Source organism: Antechinus flavipes, chromosome 3 (assembly GCF_016432865.1).
Source record: "Antechinus flavipes isolate AdamAnt ecotype Samford, QLD, Australia chromosome 3, AdamAnt_v2, whole genome shotgun sequence".
Taxonomy (NCBI): domain Eukaryota; kingdom Metazoa; phylum Chordata; class Mammalia; order Dasyuromorphia; family Dasyuridae; genus Antechinus; species Antechinus flavipes.
Window position 1 is genome coordinate 236570365 of NC_067400.1, and position 19713 is coordinate 236590077.

Consider the following 19713-nt stretch of genomic DNA (forward strand, 5'->3'; position numbering starts at 1 on the left):
TTTGTTTGTACTATTTCTGGTAGTTTTCATTTTAGAGTTTCTTTCAGAAGACAATTGGTGGATTCTTTCAATTTCTGGTTTTAAGATATCTAGTTTTCTTTTAGATTTCTTGGTAATATGTTTTTGTTCAGGTGGGCTAGTAATTTTAAATTTTCTCCACTACATTTATTTTACAGGTCAATTGTTTTTCCTATGAGAGATTTCAATTTTTTTTCCAGTCTTTTGACATTGTTTTATTATTTCTTCATTTCTCCTAGTCATCAACCTTCCATTCTACTGATTGTAATTTTTAAGTTTTTTAAAGTAATGTTTTGTGTTTCTTTTATAATTTTTTTTAAACTTTCATTTAAACCTACCATTTGGTTTTAAGTAATTTTAAAAATCCCTTTTAACTATTCTAGGAATTTTTGTTGGACTTTTGCCCAATGTTTACTTTTAAGAGTGTATGTTGTTATTTTATAGTCAATGTCTTCTGTATCTGAGTCTTGAGCTTTATCACCAGAGTAACTCTTTATGGGCCTATTCATTTTTTTTGTTTGTTTGATGATAAACTCAACCTCTTTCTTGACTTTGGAATTTGTTATTGCTGGGCTCTGTTCACTTCTGGGCAGTAGAAGAGTGGATGTATGGAGCTTCAGTCCTTTTATGGACTCACTGCTTTCATAATTCAGTCTAGGTACATCCAAGTTTTGAGTGTCCCTAAACTGATATGATCCAAGAAATGCCTGTTCACCACCCTCCTGGTCTGAGCTCTACAAAATTCTGTCTCAGATTTGGGTGTATTGGCTTATAGATGTTTCTGTAGACTGCTGCAGTCTACAGAACTTAGTTAATTAGGAGACCTTTTCGGATATGGAGCATTTAAACTACTGGCTCCCACTCCCTTTCAGTGTGGTAGCTAAAGACTAGAACTGAGTCCCTGCTGCTCTATTCCTGGAATTAGAGCATTTTTATGTTTCTTAAGTTTATTTCTTATCCACTACACAGTTGGGGTAGACTCATGCTCAACCATTCCTTCACCCTGGATCCAGGTAATGGGAAAGAGAACTTCCAGCTAGAATTCTATACCTAGTATTAGTTCGGGGACAACCTGGAGACTTTCCCTGTTCCAGTGGATCTCACCACAGTATTTTGTTTTGCTCATCCTCACATTCTTTCCCTGAGGTTGGAATGCTCCCTGCTGTTAACATTCCTCAGTTATGGCTAATTCCTTGTCCTGGTATCTGCTGACCTTTCTGTTTCCCTAAGCTATCCTTTGCTGGAAAAATGACTATGACTTTTTTTCAGTTTTCCCCACTCAGAATTCAGTCAACTGTTTTCTATATTACTGTGGAAAAAGTTTGCTGCCTGAGCTAAGCAAAAATGCTTCTCACTGCACCATCTTTATTCTGTTCCCAATAGACTCCCTGACCTATCTTCCCCACTTTCCAATCCAATGCAACATAAGTGCCACAAAATTTTCCAGAAGCATAAATTACTCCTTACTTCCAATTCAAAATGTTCCATGGCTTTTTTTCTTCCAAAATCAAATATTAACTCTTGTTTGGTGTTTAAGACTCTTCAGAGTTTAACCCTTTTATAACTTTCAAGTCCTCTTATAGCTTAGTCTCCTCCATGGAGTTTTATGATCTCAATCTATTATCTTAGTATATCAAGAATTTAGGAAAGTGCCTAACACAGATACTTATTAAATGTGTATTTTGTTGTTCAATCCTAAAAAAAGGCTGAAATCCATGATGTGGTAGGAAAAAATGATTTCAACAAACAGCAGAATTCTACTTCTATTTATATGACTGCAGGCAAGTTACTTAATTTACACAAGTCTCAATTTCCCTGTTAAATGAAGGAACTTTGCTTAATAACTCTTATTATTCAAAAATTAAGTCCCAGAGAAAGACAAGAAGTTCTAAGACTTTCTTGTATGAGTTTATGCAACCCTAGCTGAAAGAAAATTGAGCTAGATTGCTGGCAAAGTAATATAGATACCTAATCATTGAGAGGATTCCAGTTTACCTAGGAATATAGGATAAATATAAAAGATACAATACAATACTATAAATCAATGGCCTTATCATATGAATGGTTACCTGGGTAAATCTTATTCCATAGTTGATCTCAGCTGACACAGATTTCCTTTCTTTTTCTGTTCGAACTGGTCTATCATCCAAACCCCGGCAGAATCTATAAAGCATCTGCCCTGTCTTTGGACCAAATTCTTTTTGCAGTTTTGACATAGTTATATATTGCAGGTCCCCACAAGTTTTAATTCCCAAAGATGCTAATTTGGATTCCATTGTTCGACCAACTCCTATAGGGAGAAGAAATATAATTTCAATAAGAGTGTAAAAGTAAATTATCCAAAGAAAATCACTATAAGTACAACTGGAATTTTTAGAATGTCAATGCAATTTTTATAAATATAAAATCTGACAGAAAAATCCTTGTAAACCATTTTAAGAAGGAAGCTAAAGTACACAACTATTAAGCTATGTATTTGAATTATCTTTTTGATTAAAAAAGATTTTGGTGATCTGGATTAAAATATGTTTTTAAGGACTATATAAATCTGCTGGACAAGTTGATATATCCTAGTGGGTAGTTAGAAACTTCCCAAATTCATGCTACTAATTACCTCACAAAAGTGATTTTAAAAATTTGCCTTAGCTGAATAGTAATTTCCTTCTCCCCCCAAAAATAAACATTTAAGTTGGGATCAAACATTACAACAGTTTTAGGAACAGTGATCAATATACCAATAACTTATAAGAAAGCCTCCATAGCATTTAAAGCACAATGGAAGCTGTTCCTAAAGTGTCTTGACAATCTTAGTGGACATATCTTCCCCTTGTGCACTGTGATGTTGCCAAAATGGCTCTTTTCCTCAAACGTAACACATTTTCCATCTCTATACCTTTGCACTAGGTGTTTTGTATGCCTGAAATATGGTTCCCTCATTCCCTCTACTTTACAATTCTTCTGTTCTTTTAAGATGTATCAAATGCACCATCTTCTACATTAAATCTTTCTTAACTCCCAATTGCTAGTGCCCTTCCTTTCAAACTACCTTATATTTCTCCATGTTTGTGTGTGTGTAAGTAGTTGATGTTTATTCTTCATTCTCAAAGAGGACTATGACAAGCAAGTGCATTTAAGTGAGGGAAGGCTGTACAAGGTCACCTGCCTCACTTTCCCCTCCAGAGCCATTTGGGTCCAGTGATCAGTTACAGATCAGGACAATTGGATTTGGCCCTGCCTGCAGTTGGAGACCTCGCTAATGTCTTCATCAGGTTTGTTTGACTGAAGCTGTGCCTATTCTAGGTACACTTATCTCTTCCTTAGAATATAAGTTTCTTACAAGTAGGGATGGTTTCTTTCTTTGTACTTAAATTGTCAAATTGGCATAAAAAGATGCTTTCAAAGATTTTTAAAACTCTATGATATACTCACTTACACTGAAGAGTATTGATTCTATTTTGCTCTTCATTTTGTTTCTCATCTCTGGCTCCTGGGATTCTATTCAGAACCCTCTTCTCAATATGCACTACTAATTCATCCCACACTTCTTTTTAACCATGCTAATCCTTTTAGATAGATATATCCTTGAGGAGAGAAGGCCTGGCTATGAATCCCACCCTACAAAGTCTCATTAATAATTATGGCATAAAATCTATCTCTTTCATTTATGCTTTACATTCAATCCTGATAGTTAACCATGTTTTATGCACTTATATTCACTTATTTGCAGCCAGATATACCTTATGGCTGGCTCCTTTCTTAGGTAATGGGTATTTCTACTGCTATTTCTCTTCCCACTACTCTGTAAAACATCTAGCCATACATGGGTAGAGTCTGCCCTCACCCCTTATTTTTTACTTTCTTTAGATATGCAAGACTTTAGCGAGTACAATTTCATTACTTCTCATTTGTGTAACCTATCCCCTGGTTTAAAAAAAAAAGACCTCCTTTACTTTAAGCAGTGGTTAGAAATTCAAACCATCTGAAAGCAATAAGTTCCTAGGCGAATTCTCTTCTGAGGCACAGACCTTCAAATTACAGTGGGGATGAAAACAAAAATCATTCTCCTAAAGGCTTTCAGTTTCCTACCCAAACATTAATAACTTTTAGTAATGTTTTCTAGATTCCTTAAGATAGGACACAAGTCATTCCAGATCAATCTTTTAAAACAAAAATCAGGGTCACTAAACTGTGGGGTCAGGAAAACACTACAAACAACAGTTTATCTAGATTTTAGCAAGACATAAAATATTCTGTATTATTTTTATGGAAAAGAAGAAGAGATGTGCGTAAAACAACTAAATAAAATTTGTAAGAGGTTGAATGGACAGTAAACAAAAGATCAGATACTAATGAGTCAATGTCCTCTCCTATTTTCAAATGACAGCTTAGATTTTTAGCTCACAGCCCTGATATCACCATTTGATGGAGATTTCAGATAACAATATCAATTATTAATATTCAAAAATACAAATATATCCCCCCATCAACTGATGCTCATTATAAAAATTCAAGGTAACCTTTATTAAGGTATACATGTTCAAAAGAGTAATTAAAATGTACATGTTCAAGAGAGCATGAGATGCAATCCAAAAACAACACAATTTTTGCCCTCAAAATTCAATTATTAAAATAGCATTTGCAAAGGGAGAAAAAATGCAAAAAAAAAAAATTTGAATGTACCTGGTAGACTAGTAACTAATTGTCCTCTAATAAAATCATCCACTTCTTCTGGCTTTAAATGATATTGTCCATCTGGTTTGGCTTTTCTTGTTGCCATTCTGGCCAGCAGAATATTGGAACCTATAAAGTCAAAAATCATGAAATCAGCTTCATAAAAATCCACTACAAAATTTGCTCTTTTCTTTTGTAGACCTCCACAGGCAAAAAAAAAAAAAGTGACTTAATACCTTATTAAGAACACTAAAAATTATCAAAAATGTTGAATACTTCAAAGTAAATCAGTTACATTAAATGGCAGAATAAAGAGAAATCTTTTAATACAAAAAGATTAAAAGAAATATTATTGAAGTTTAGATTTCATTAGACAAGATCCATTAAATTTTGATCCTACATTATATATATATATGATTTTTTGATTCTTATTATGATCATCATTACTAATTTATTCAGGTGGGGTAAGAGGAGGGGGAAGACTTGGTCTCCCTATCTTGCCAAATACCAACATCCATTTATGAGTTGAATCCTATGCTTATCAATACCTAAATTTTGACCCTGATCTATTTCCAATCTGTCAGTTTATTCCTCCATAACTCAGTGAATGCCTTATTCCTGGAGGTTGACCACATTGGTGCTGAACCTACTGCATTCATTTTATCAGCTTGAGTACCAATGCTGCTGAGAAATCCCAATCTCAATGAATCCACTAGTATCAGTTCCATTAGTAGAGGGGATTATAGACAAGTATGTAACTTGTCTATAATAACCATATTATAGTTATAATAACTTCGACATTAAATCTTTCTTGACTCCCAATTGCTAATGTCCTTCCTTTCAAACTGCCTTATATTTCTCCATGTTTGTGTGTAAGTAGTTGATGTTTATTCTTTATTCTCAAAGAGGACCATGACATTGGGGAGTTGATGTCATGACATACAAGGGAATTGCATTTAAGCAAGGGAGGGCTGCATAAGGTCACCTGCCTCACTTTCCCCTCCAGAGTCATTTGAGTTTTCTGGCCAGCCATAACCAGCCAGTTTAATGCTTATTGCTAAATACTGATAGTTGAATATATCATAGAAGACCTCAGATTTCTCCCTCTGATCATGGATAAGTTATGGACATATCTCATTTCCTTAAATCTGAACATGGATATGTGTAGAACATATCTCAGGGATTGTAGTGGGATAATGTATAGAAATGTTTTGCAAACTGTAAAGTGGTATGGAGACATGGTATGTACATATCAATAATCACTATTATTCAAAATTATACCAAGCTTTAAGCAATTCAAGTGGGACAGGAAAGCAAATCAGAAAATTCACATGTATCACGTTGGACCTGTTATTTTAGTAATGTATAATTTATAAAATCACACACACACACACACACACACACACAAATTCCCATTATCCAAACACAATGAAATTCAAGAATCCTGAGTGCCAGTAGCATATTTCAAAATAGGTTATTTTTTTGTTGAGAGAATCAAAAGAATTTTTACAAAAATTATTTCTATATAATAAGGCTATACAAACTTCTTTATGTAGAATGGGATAAATCAGAGAGACATATGGACTACAATATAGTTCAATTAGGTAGTTTTGAAACCAGATGAATGACCAGACCCAGAGTGGTCATTAATAGTTGAGTATCAACCGTACTTGGCCCTATATTCTTTTATCAAATTTGCAAATGATAAAAAAGCTACATAGAAAAGGCAAAATACAAAATAAAAGAGTTTGTATTTTTAAAAAAATCTTGATAGGCTAGAGTATCTGGACAAATCTAATATAGACACATGTAAAGTTTTAATTTATATAGAAAAACCCAATATCATGGCAAATACAAAAAAAAAATATTTGAAAAAAAAAAATCAGATGATAGTGGACTGACGCAACAAGAAATAATGTTCCCAAACATGCAATCTAAAAATAAATTATATAACATACTAACCCATCCCAACAGAAGCAGCACATTTAGTCTGGTCTTTGATTTCAGTTCGGATGGCATTTGCAAATTCATCAGGAGTAAGTCTGGTCTCTGCAAGGATTTCAGTGATATCTACTAGTGCTTCATCACAACTGACAGCTTCAATGTTATGAGTATAGCTAGCAAAGTAGAAGGGAATAATAGGTCATTAGGAACAGCTCAACATTTGTCAGAAAGAATATGTTGCAAATAAATCCTTTTTTTGGTGTAATTCTGATTTCTTTTTGCCTTACAAGTTTAAAATACTAAGAAATGCTATCTTTCCTAAATATTGTTAAAGGAGAACCTATTAAATAGAATCTTTGCATACTGTTATAATTAAAGTTATTTTCAAAATAGTGTTCTCTTACATTTTGAAATTTGTCCTTAAATCCCAATTAACAATTAAAAAGATTACGCCAAAGTTTTTGCACACGGAGCGTGCATTTGAAGCCATGTGAATGAAGCCCATGGTTTTTGAGTGAATTAGATATAACAACAACAACAAAAAATAAGTAAAATAAAAAATGCAAAAAACATAGAATACAATATTTAATAAGATACTTTTTGCCTGGAATTATTGGGAAAAAAATTGAAAGGAAAAAAAGAGAAAGGAAGATAAATTATTTACCACTCCTCCTTCCTGGATCACTATAAGACAACTTCCTTTTTTTTTTTTTTTTTAAAAACAAATTTCTTTACTCACTTTAGTCAGTATTCCTCTGAATAATGATGGTTTGCATCTTGAAAAGTCAAATTAGACTTTAAAAATTTTTTAAAATTTTCAAACATAAATACAGTAATAAATTTACCGAAGAGCTGTGATATAAATCTCAAGCCAGGAAAAAAAGATTTACTTTATGTGGGGAGATAGTGGTTCAAAGTTAGACAAAGCTCCTCCTTCAAAGATGTTTAGTCTACAATCTGGCAAAATAAGCCATTTCTCTGTTCCTCAAACATCATCCTCCATTTCTTGACTCTATTCCTTTGTACTGGTGGATCCCCATGCCTGAAATGCACATCTTTCAGAATTTAGCTTCCTTCAAGATTCAGCTCAAGAAAAACTTTCTACCTGAAATATTTCCCAATCCCTCTATCTGCTTGTGCCCTCAATACTTATTCATTTATATTTATTCCATGATTTCTCTCCCATTAAAATATAAGCTCCTTAAGAAAAAATGTTTCATTTCTTTTTATTACTAGCTAGACCTAGGACCAAAACTTGGCTAACAACACTTATTAACTACTTGCTGAAGGACTGATTTCAGTGACATTTAAAAAGAACTATTAAAGTAAAGACTTGATGACTATTTATTAGGGGTACTGCAAAAAAGATTTTAACACTCAGTGGTCTAATAAACTTGAATGACCTTTTAGGTTTATTTGAAAATCAAAGTGTGAAAAATTAATTTCAAAATTCACTTAAATTAGTAGAAATTTACTAAACATAAATTCAAACTATTTAAAATTTCTGTTATTCATATATACCTCAAAAATTCTACCATATCTTTACATTATATTTACACTTATATATGTATATGTATATACATGTAAATAACATGTACATTTTTTTTTCTTAACAAGTTAAACCATCAGAAGACTCTAGATGGGATGGGATTGAAGTATTGCTGAAATGATTGGCAAATCTTTTTTATTTTAAGCTAGATCCTAGTCAATATTAATGCTGAAACACAAATATCTAAAATTAAAACTATACACATTACCTTGCTAATGTTTCATACATTGTTCGAGAAACCTCTTTGTATGCATGAAAATCGTATGGAACTGCTTGAAGATTTGGACACAGTTGTTTGGCTTGGCCAAAAAACATTCCATTTTTTATGCCAACTTGTCTAAAGAAAAAAACAAAAGTACAACAATCCATTATGTTAAGTGTTTCTTTCTTTTCTTTTCTTTCTTTCTTTTTTTTTTTTTTTTTTGGCTGAGGCAATTGGGGTTAAGTGACTTGCCCAGGGAACACAGCTAGGAAGTGTTAGGTGTCTGAGATTATATTTGAACTCAGGTCCTCCTGACTTCAGGGCTAGTGCTTTATCCACTGTGCCACTTAGCTGCCCCTGTTAAGTGTTTCTTAACTTAAATAAAAATAAAATCCCCAAAATGCTTTTTTCTTATACCAGGCATTTAGAATTTTAATATATCTAACCTAAGTAGTTAACAGGTATTTAAAAACAAACAAACAAACAAACATCTTACAATTCTTAACTATTTATTGAGTGATTTTTTTTTTTTACATTTTTAAAAAATTCTGAACTTAATAAATAAAATGGCCATTTCTAATACACAGCAGAACAGGAAAAAGAGGACTAGACAATTTTTAAAGTTGCCTTGCTAGTCTTTCTTTCTTTCTTTTTTTAATTTTCCTTATTTTCTTTACTGTTCATCTTTTTGAAAATGCTTCAATGACTTTGCCACTTAAAAAAATTTTTTTTTCCTTTGGGTGCCTTAATCCTTAATCTTCCCTATCTCTCCCATTCCTAAGCAGACTGGAAAATAAAAAAACAAGAAAATTATAATATACATTGACAAACAAATTTCCCACACTGGTAGTATTTAAAAATTTTGTCTTATTCTTTACATCTTTAAAACTATTTATATGTGTACACACACACGTACACACACACACACACACACACACACACACGTGCATGCACTTCGGGAGGAGATCAGGGAGCTGGGATTAAGTGACTTGCCCAGCTAGTAACTATCTAAGACTGGATTGAACTCAGGTCATCCTGAATCCAGGGCTGATACTCTATCCAGTATCCCATATCTAGCCTACCCACACACAATATTTATATTAATGCAAGAAACAATATTTGGCAATTGGTTTGAGGTTTATTTTTTTAAATTTTATAAGGGAAAAGGCTGATTCCACTGAATTTTATACCTCTGTCATTTAGCTGGGTCACTAACATGCCATACATTGTTGAAATCAAAATCAAAGAATAGGAATTTATTGTTTAAGAATCCTCTAAGCAAACATTTATCTCTAAAGACTTAAAAGATTAAGAAACTACCTAAAACAAGCTTTACAGCAGAAATGTACTTAATCACTCACAATTCACAATTGACTAATTCTAGACGCTAGTAAAAACTCCACTATGATTATATTATACTTGATAAAGTATCAAATTTAAATTTTATCTAAATGTTTTTCAGTATTTGGACCATTTACCAAAAATAACAAAACAAAAACCCATCAATAAACACAAAATTGTACATAATGAGCAAAATCTTCATCATATTAATTTGTAGGAAACCAAAAAAAAAAATTATAAATAAGCACATGTTTCAAAGTATTACAGAGCTGCATATAAATATGGTTAAAAAGTAATGTATGTGCATATTCAGATATAGTCATTGATCCAGTCAATAAATAGCTAAGTCTACCTCTAAATGTAAACTATTTGAAGAAAAAGATGAATTGATGACCAGAGACCTTCTAGAAACTTCTGATCATTTAGAACATACTACCTGTATGTGATTAAAATACAGTTTTATTTATTCAGACCAATCCAAAACATTTAATTTTAAGAGAAAAGACCCAGAAGGCCAAGCACAATGATTTTAATATAAGTCTCAACAAAGAAGTTGAGGGAAAAAACTTCTACAATAACATTTAAAATATTTAAGATTAAATTTTGTTAACATTTTTTATAGAATGCACTAGACTGTCTCTTGCCTTTACAAAGATTTTTATCATAAATGTTTATGTAATCAATTATTTTAAAAATTCAAATCAACCCATTCTTTAATGACATCACATAAAAGAGTAATATTATTGGAACAGAAAAATTATCAGGAATGAAGACTCATTATAAAATAATAAAAAGTATTTGCCATAGGATTCCTTTAATAACAAGCTGTATAGAATATTGAAATAATTAACATTCTTGAATTTGTACACATATTTAATTCATATATGTATAGTTATAATCATTTGAATGTAAATGCAACAACATAATGAAGACTACAGGAATATCAGATGACAAAATCATGTTAAAGAAACCTGAAAGGCCATAAGGGAGCAATATGATCACTTAGTGAACCTAAGATATCATTTGACCTGAAGAAAACTTTTTTTTGGGATAGGGTAGATTAAAAAGCACCAAAAGGGATAGTTAAAATCTCTAAATAAATGGAAAGAGTTCCTTCTTTTAAAAAAACAACTACAAGTAAAAACATATCCATGTATCAATAGACACTCACATTGGGGGGAAAAAAATCTAATTGATTTCCAGGCATTTTTAAAGAGTATTTTATACACAATACTTATTTTCTCAGTAAGAAAGAATGGGAAGGAAAAGACTTAGAATCATAGATTTTGGGTTGGAGGAGACCAACATCCTAACCCTTCATTTTAAAGAGGAGTCACTTAAGCCTGAGTTAATTTTTAAGAGCAGCTAGGTGGCACAGTGGATAGAGTGCGAGGAAGACTCATCTTCTTGCATTCAAATCTGGCCTTAGACACTTACTAGCTGTGTGATCCTGGGCATGTCACTTACCCTGTTTACCTCAATTTCCTCATCTGTAAAATAAGCTGGAGCAGGAAATGGCAAACCACTCCAGAAATCCCTAAATGAGATCACAAAGACTCAAATGTAACTGGAAATAACAGATTCATAACAGGAGCAATAAGATGTATTCATTACTTACTTTTTACCAGTAGGAATGGAAGAGATATTAATAGTAGCCCTTGTAAAGTATTTTCTATGTTGTTGACTCATTGGTCCTCCCAAGAATCCAATGAAGTATGTGCCATTATTATTCTCATTGTAAAGATGAGGAAATAAGAGACAGAAAGGTTGAGTACTTTTACTAAGGTTACACTGCCAGTTTCAGAGGCAGGATTACATTTGTCTGGACTCAAGTCTTCCTGTGTTCAAGTCTAAAACACGACCTACTCAGCTTTTGGGTTAAGTTAGACATTTTTTTCCTTTTCTCTATTCATTAGTTTTATCACTTAACATGACACTTCAAGATGGCCATAGCTAAAAGTGGAATCAATCTCTCAGATAAAACCTTCTCCACAGTCTCCTACTACAGCCCACATAGTTAAGTCATGCCTGTTGATTATTCAACATCTAGAATTGAAAAAATGATTGTTGTATCAAATTTGGTGAATGACTTTTTTCTAACATTAAGAACTTCCTAATTGTGGTGTTACTTTACTGGCTAATAAAGCTAACTGATTTTCACATAATTGTTTTATTTCAGCTAGTTACTGAAATCGTCACAGTACTTTATGGATGCTGTATCTCACAGGCTCCTCCCAAAACCATGAGGTAAACACAACACGTCTTATTCTTATTGTACAGGTGAGGAAACAAGAGGTTCAGATGGGTTAAAATGATCACAAAGCTATTACTCAGACCCAGTATTCAAACCTAGGTAGATAGCTGCTAACTCGAAGCACAACACTCCTAGAATTACATCAAACATTTAAGTGGTTTATTATATAATCTTTGCAATTAACATGATATCATCCTAGTATAGTTTTTAAGAAAGATGTCAGTGCCTGCATTGATAACTACAGACCCTAAATGAAAATAAAACCATGAAACAAAAATATCAAAGAAAGACTAAAGACTAGAGTGGATAGTGTTAGGATTATTAAAAGAGAGACAGGAGATGAAACTGAAGGAGAACATTCTAAGCTCTTCACAGGGCACAGTCAATGAAAACTCATGCAGTTGGGAAGAATGTCATATACAAGAAGAACAGAACCAGTTGTGGAAAAGAATAAAATGTGAAATTAGACCAAAATGCTAAAAATGGGCCGGGTTTTAAAATACAATAAAAATCAAATGGAAGAATTTACATTTGATCTTTGATGTAATAGGGAGCCAGTACAGTTTATTGAGCAGTAGACTAAAGTGAATAGACCTAAATTTTAGGAAAATCACTTTGGTTGCTGAGTAGGAGATGTATTGGTATGAGGAAAGAAAACAAAAGCAAGTAGATCAATTAGAGGGCTATTTTAGCTAGATAATGCAAAGGATAGAATACCAAGAAGTCAGGAATAGTCTCCTTCCTAGATTCAAATAACTTTTATACACTTACTGGCTGTGTGACCTTGGGCAAGCTACTTAAGCATATCTGCCTGTTTCTTCATCTGTAAAATGAGCTGGAGAAGGAAATGACAAACCACTCCAATATCTCTGCCGAAAAAGCCCCAAAATGAAATCACAGTGAGTTGGATACAACTGAAATGATTGAACATCAAGAAGCTTCAGGCAGAGAATGGATTCATTAAAAGTACCACATAATTTTCAAAAGGCAATTAAGAGTTCCTTCTGTTCCTATTCAATTTTGTGTCTAATTCATTTCAGTATCTAGTCCAGATACACACATACAAATCACCTTTGTGGATTTTTCATAGAATTGCATATCATAGTTTGGATAACAGATATCCTCCATCCACTTGATTTTTCCTCTGTGGACATTTAGGCCAAATTATTTGAATGATTACAAACTTACTTAGGAGGGTTTGCAATGTTTCAGGGCTTCATTCAATGAGCATAAAATCATTCATAACAATTTGGCAAGTATTCAGCTTACTGCTTTATGTCTCATTAGATATAAATGAGAGAATATGCAAACAAAATCACCCCTTTTCAAGAGACACCTTTCAAGGAATGTTGTTTAATTTTTAAACAGTCCTGGTAAATGCCTTGATGAAGAGCCTTTGAAGTATTATTTACATCACTACATCAAACGCTTTTAAAATCATGGACATTAATTGCAGTGACATTTTATATTTCCTGATCCTGTAAATTCTGTCACGGTATATTCATCTGCTATATACAACATTGTTTTGTAAGATATCAACCTGTTCTTTTTTCATAAAGTCCTTAATATATGTATACAATAATCTCAGAGATTCCAGAAAGATGTGAATTTTATAGATTATCTTTTACTTGTAATAAAAGATCTGATTCTATTCAAGTATCTTCATATCTTCTCTTTCTGTTACCCTGAAAATCAACATATCAGTGCCCTCACAATTATGATTCTGACATCACCCTCCTCTGTGTGTACTTTGTCTAGTTCAGCTGCTCTTTCCACCTCATGAGAAATTTTAACATTAAGAATTCTAATATAATGGCTCCAAACTCACTGATTTATTGAGAAACAGATTTATTAGAAAAGTCTTTACAGATTTTTTCAATTACTGTATCTTTTTTTCTCAAATTCTTCAAGACTGCCTTTCCTTCCAAATGCCCTTCGCAAAATTTGGCTTACTTGGACACTGAACAAATCACTCATCTTTAAGACATAGTTTTCTCTTCTCAGTAAAAGGAGAGGGCTCTCTCCTTTTACCTCTAAACCTTTGATCTTATGGTGTTTCTACGATGTTCTGTAAGCTTGAATTCATCTTCAGTGGTTTTGTTTTGTGAGGTCTCATTGTACTTCCTTTCTCCTCCACACAATTTTATACATGAGTTTATGCTATAAAAGTGCTGTTCTTGCCTGTAATCTTAGTCTAACATGAATAGGCTGAGTTCATTTCTAGGATCTTTTGGACTCCTTATTGTCTTTATGTCAGTTAATTTTGCCTAAATAATATTAATGTTCTGTGTCATAGTGTGTTATTTTTATATTAGTTTACATTTCTTAGTATCCATGTTTGATTAAAAAGTTTAGGTTTAAATAAACTATTTCACTTACTTTTCATTTTAATAATTCTAGTTTAGTATTCATTTTTAACTGTTCTAAGTCTATATGCAGACAACTGATTAATAAATGATTCAAAGTGGTAACCAGTTACTTCTAATTAGATTATAGCCAATTTATTTATTTTTTTGGAGGGGAGAAGGTGATTTTATTAGGTGCTTTTCAAGTCCAATGTCTATCATCCATAATCATTAAGAAAGTATACATGGTAAAAATGTTTTGATGTTGTTTAGTTGTTTCCAACTCTTTGTGATTCCACATTTGGAGTTTTCTTGACAAAGTACTTTTAATAGTTTGTCATTTCCTTCTCTACCTCATTTTTCATATGAAGAAATGAGGGTAAATAGGACTAAGTGACTTTCTTAGGGACTTTTTTTTTTTTTTTGATGCTGGACTTGAACCCAGGAAGATATGTTATCTTCCTCACTTCATGATGGGCACTCAGTCCATGGTGCCACCTACCTCTGCTCATTAAGGGTAAGACAATTATTAGGATTTTGTACATTCTATAAATTCTTGATCTTTTTCCAACATATATTTCAAAGTATCAGGAATGCTCACCTTTATCTATACTGAATCAGCAATTTTTAAAGTACAAAAGGGAACCCTGGAGTAAGTAGACAGGCCTGCGAGGTAAAAATTACTTTCATAATAATACTAAAAATTTTGAAGTTCTAATACAATAAATATTATAGATGAAGATTTAGGAGTAAGGATCTTTGATAATTTTTAGGAGTGTAAAGGGATCCTGAGACTAAAAAATTTTGAGAACCACTGTAATACCAAGAACCTGTAAAACCATCAATTAAAGTATGCTTGTGGATGTCTTATAAAAGTTTTTTCTACTTTCTTATTGTCTATAATTAGAGATAGGTAAGTAAATTATAATTTTCTTCATGATGTACTTCTTTCAAATATTCAGTATGACCACTGTAATACAAAGACTAAGGACCTATTACATGGTGTTTCTTGTTGCCTGTGGATACATGATAAAAACAATTCTACCAACTTCTTTACTTGACTAAGCAAAGAGAGCCTTTCCATTTAGCTTGAAATTCCTTTTGTCTTCTGATTTCAATTATAGTAAAGATTTCAAGATTGACATAATTCAGTTACTTCAGAAGTTTATCTACTTCCTTGTCATTGACACATAACTTGCATTTGTGGTACCACAAACTGATTTCATATTTAAACATAATCTAAAATCTATGGGATTTTCATTATGCTCTTCCTTTTCCACTGTAGAAGTGGAAGGATAGCTACTTAGAACTGAGTATATTCTATTCTATTCTTTGCATCCATAGTTGTAGTGGAAGTGGAGAAAGAAATTCACTACTAAATTGCTAGTCTACTGGTGAAGAAACTCAATTAGGCTGAATCACAAAAGAGACATATAGTCAATTGCCAGGACCATATGCAAAGGCTTACCATTATGAGCTAATCTATCAGAACCTGCCCAAAGCCAGCAAAGCTTTATTGTGCATCTAGAACCATTTCATGGTTTCTGAATTGTTTTATAAATATCATTTTATTTAACAGGGTGATACAATTTCTCACTGCAAACTCAGCACTCTTTTCACAGAACAATGCTATAGTTCTGTACTAGCTTTATTATCCTCATTTTATAGATGATGAACATGAAGTTCAGGGAAGACATAAGAGCATGCATTTATGTGATATATGAGCCCAAGTTTTCAGATTATAGAGTAAGATTCTGTGATTTGTTCAAAGATGCACAGCTTAAGTGAGGAGCATGATTTGAATTAAGGTCTTCATTATACCATATCTTATTTTTGTCCACAAGTGGAAAAAACCCACTTATTTCTAAGAGTGTCTGATTCTCTGATAATGGCCAATATTTAAATAGCACTTCAAGGCTTCTAAAGTGCTTTACAAATATTATCTGATATATCCTTTAAAACAACCATATGAGGTTATATTCTCTCTTTCCATGCTTCCATGAATTTCCAAAGATGAGCTCAGAAAAAGGAGACAAAAGAACATGTTCCCTTTCCAGATGTATCTGTGACAATTTGCTTAAAAACAACTTTTAGAATTTATAGATTAACTGGCACAGCTGAATATTCTGATTTTTTTTTTTTTAACCAATGGGTGAAAGGATGATAGATCTCTGACTTCAACAATGTAGAAATCCCCAGAAAGAAATATTTATTAAGACAAAATAAACCTTTCTCTGAAATGTTCTCATCCTAGAAAGCTGCCCTAGCCATCAAGGAGTGAAAGGAGATATGAAGTTCTCAAAGCCAGTATTTGTCAAAATGAATATACCACTGAATATATATTATTATCCTCATAAATCCATTTTTCCATACAATTTACATCACATTCCACTTCCACATACCTGGCTTCATAACTACAAGATGCAATTTCAGCTTTGGATAAAACAGAGTCAATTCCATTTGCTTGTGAAGAATCCTGATTCTCCAATAGAGATGAATCTGGTACATCAGGAACTCTATCTGCTTTGAAAATAATAGACTGTTATAATCATATGTAAGAAAAGCTTGATTTTAGTTCAAAATGATGTTTTCCATTTCGTTCACTTAACCATATATAACAAATCAATCTGCAAGTCCAACGACTGAGAGCTATATCACTATAAATAAGGAAAAATATAGTGCTCCATTATTATTTGCCTATCTTATCCTATAATTAAATAAAAATAGGTCATTATTATGAAATTAAAAGTAGTCATTTACTATGAAGACTTTCATAAGACAGTGAGGTTTTTTTAGAACATGCTACAAAATAAAATATTCCTTCATCAGTACAATCTCTGGAGATCAACACATATGACCAGAGATCAGGAGTAGAACCAGCTGTACATAATTCTTTAAAAAAGGAGTTCTCCTGCAAAGGACATCAAGTTTTAATCCATGGAAACAATAAGCTTCCTACAGTATGTTTCCTAATATTATAGTAAAATAGCAACATAATTAATAAATATTATCCTTTTGATATAGTACTTGCTAAATACTTGCTAAAAATTTTCATATTATTTTAGTCCCTCCTTCTACCCCAAGCCTACTTCAGCTTAAATATTATAATAAAATATCAACTAAAATAACAATATATCTATGGCAGTTAATCATTTGTATTCAATTAACATTTAGGGTTAAAGGAAAACTAGACATTCAGAGTATACCCTGGTAGATTTTGGCTAATGGGCCTACAAATTTATCAATTGCCCTTTGATTGAAAAACCAAATATATATATATATATATTTTACACATACACACACACACACACACACACACACACACACACACACACTTCATTAAATAGCAAGAGCAAAACAAAAGAAGGCATGCACACACACGTATACACACACACACACACACACACACACACACACACAACTACATAAAAGGAGAAAATCTAAAGCTTCCTGGCTGCTTGCCATTTCACTTCCTTTACAACCTTCAGCTTCACTAGTAATTCAGAAATAGACAGCAAAGAAAACAGCTTCAGTTATAGGTCTCCCAGGATGCTATTAATAGGTTTCAAGAAGTGCCTGCTGTAAAAAAAAAAAACACATTGCACATTCTACAAAACACACTCTCCACCATGTCTATGCTACTATAAACAAATATAACATTAGATGGTAAAACAAGACCTAAAGACATTACATCTGCTAACTCCTCAAATCCTATTTTGAGATCACTACAACTTACAAATGAACTATTTTTGCTGTTTAATTCACAAATTTTGTTACACGAAAAACTAGCCAGCCTAAAAACCTGACAAAACCAAGGCTTAGTGACATTCAACAACTTCTCAGAGTACAATAACTACTTTCCCCACAACTCACTAAACCAATTTCAAGTATTTACTGAATACAAACACACACAAGGACATACATACATACAGAGAATAAACTCTAATCAAACTTTCAGTTTCCAAATCTCAATGGAACCTGGACTCGTTTAAGAAGGTACAAAGACTATGGAGTTTGAGCTATGATCTCATATACACTACACTAATGTATGCTATATTCTTCCAATTTTATACAGCCTCTTACAGTGCAAAATGTACAAAGTTCTGAAGGATCTTAAAACTAAAGAACAGTTTTAATGTTCTATGACTCTAAGCTGAAATTCTATAAGAAATACAAAACTATCAGGTCAGAGCGGGACCACTAAGCCAAAAAAGCATTGCAAAATGTGAATAGAGCCTAACCAGGTGACCAGCTTCTTTTCAAAAGTGCTCTTACTAATTTATGTACCTAAAATTTGTTTGTTTTTTTTTAAATCATTTGTTATATTTGGAAGCCTTACTAAGTACCCAAAGACACTTGAAATTTCAAATTAGAGAAAAATCATGCCCAAAGTAAAGAATGAGAAGAACAATTTCTTTGGTCCATGCATTCCCACGCCCTGGCCTGAGATGCAGTGCCATCTTGTTTATCTTCACTGGGCTCGCTGACCTGGATTTTCCACATCGCAGCAGAGTGGATCCCTCCATGAGCTGATAGAGTTGCTTCATGTGAAATTCAGGGCAATGCAGGGACACACTGTCCTCACTGGAGGGCAAGGTAGAGAACTGCTCATCAAAACTTGACAAACTAGACGGGCACATGGTGAATGTGGAGGAACGGTTGGAGAAATCAGAGGCCAGGACCCAAGTCTGTGAAAAAGAAATCGCTGAGAATAAATCTGTGACTAATACGATGTTTAAAAACTGTTGCTCTTTAGAATGAAAACTGAAGATGCTGAGGGGGTAGGAAATATCTGCATCTTGAGAATCCTGGGAAAGGTAAAAGGCCCCAACCATGAACTTTAAACTGATTCAGAACATCAAGGCCATCAATATGAAAGTGGTACTTTGGCATATCATTCAGGAAGCTGCTTCAAAGTGAAGGCATAGATGAAAATTGCTAGCAAAATTGTTAGACAAAGATTTTCAATGTGACTAATAAGAAGTTGGAAGTTTTTATACAAAGAATCCAAGATGCTATCTTTCCTAATATAGTGACCAACAAACAGGCCAAAAAGTGGAAATAGGATTAAAAAAAAAAGTTTGTAGACAGTTGGAGCCATCTAATTCTAATACTGTTTCTCTACAAGTACTTTTTAAAATGATGACATTTTAAAAAATAAGCTTCAGGCAAAAAGATCAAAAAAACTGTGTGGAAAAAAGTATATGAGGCACTGGACAAATGAAGTAAGTGTTTTATGCATGGATTTATTTGTAATGGAACCTTACAATAAGGTAATAAGCCTATTCATTTTGTGTATAGCAACACATTAAAAAAATGAATTTATTTGGATGGCAATGCCATAAAATAAATAATATCCAGTTATAGTATACATGGAAGCTTATATTCA

The 19713-nt window shown here is 32.8% G+C and overlaps 1 protein-coding gene across 3 annotated transcripts in view; it reads right to left on the bottom strand.

Moving 5' to 3' along the window:
- The window catches only part of REV1 (REV1 DNA directed polymerase), a 105578-nt gene that overhangs the window by 18603 nt on the left and 67262 nt on the right, over window positions 1-19713 (bottom strand). The window contains exons 1-6 of one of the 3 annotated variants that reach the window (XM_051984717.1): window positions 18813-18977; window positions 16727-16844; window positions 8391-8519; window positions 6652-6806; window positions 4699-4818; window positions 2088-2308 (exon numbers count right to left, since the gene is read on the bottom strand). In XM_051984717.1, coding sequence (XP_051840677.1) covers window positions 2088-2308; window positions 4699-4818; window positions 6652-6806; window positions 8391-8497 — 603 coding nt within the window. In that variant the 5' untranslated portion in view covers window positions 8498-8519; window positions 16727-16844; window positions 18813-18977. Of the gene's footprint in view, window positions 1-2087; window positions 2309-4698; window positions 4819-6651; window positions 6807-8390; window positions 8520-16726; window positions 16848-18812; window positions 18978-19713 lie in introns of those variants that run through there. The other 2 variants (XM_051984716.1, XM_051984715.1) reach the window with 2 other exon arrangements.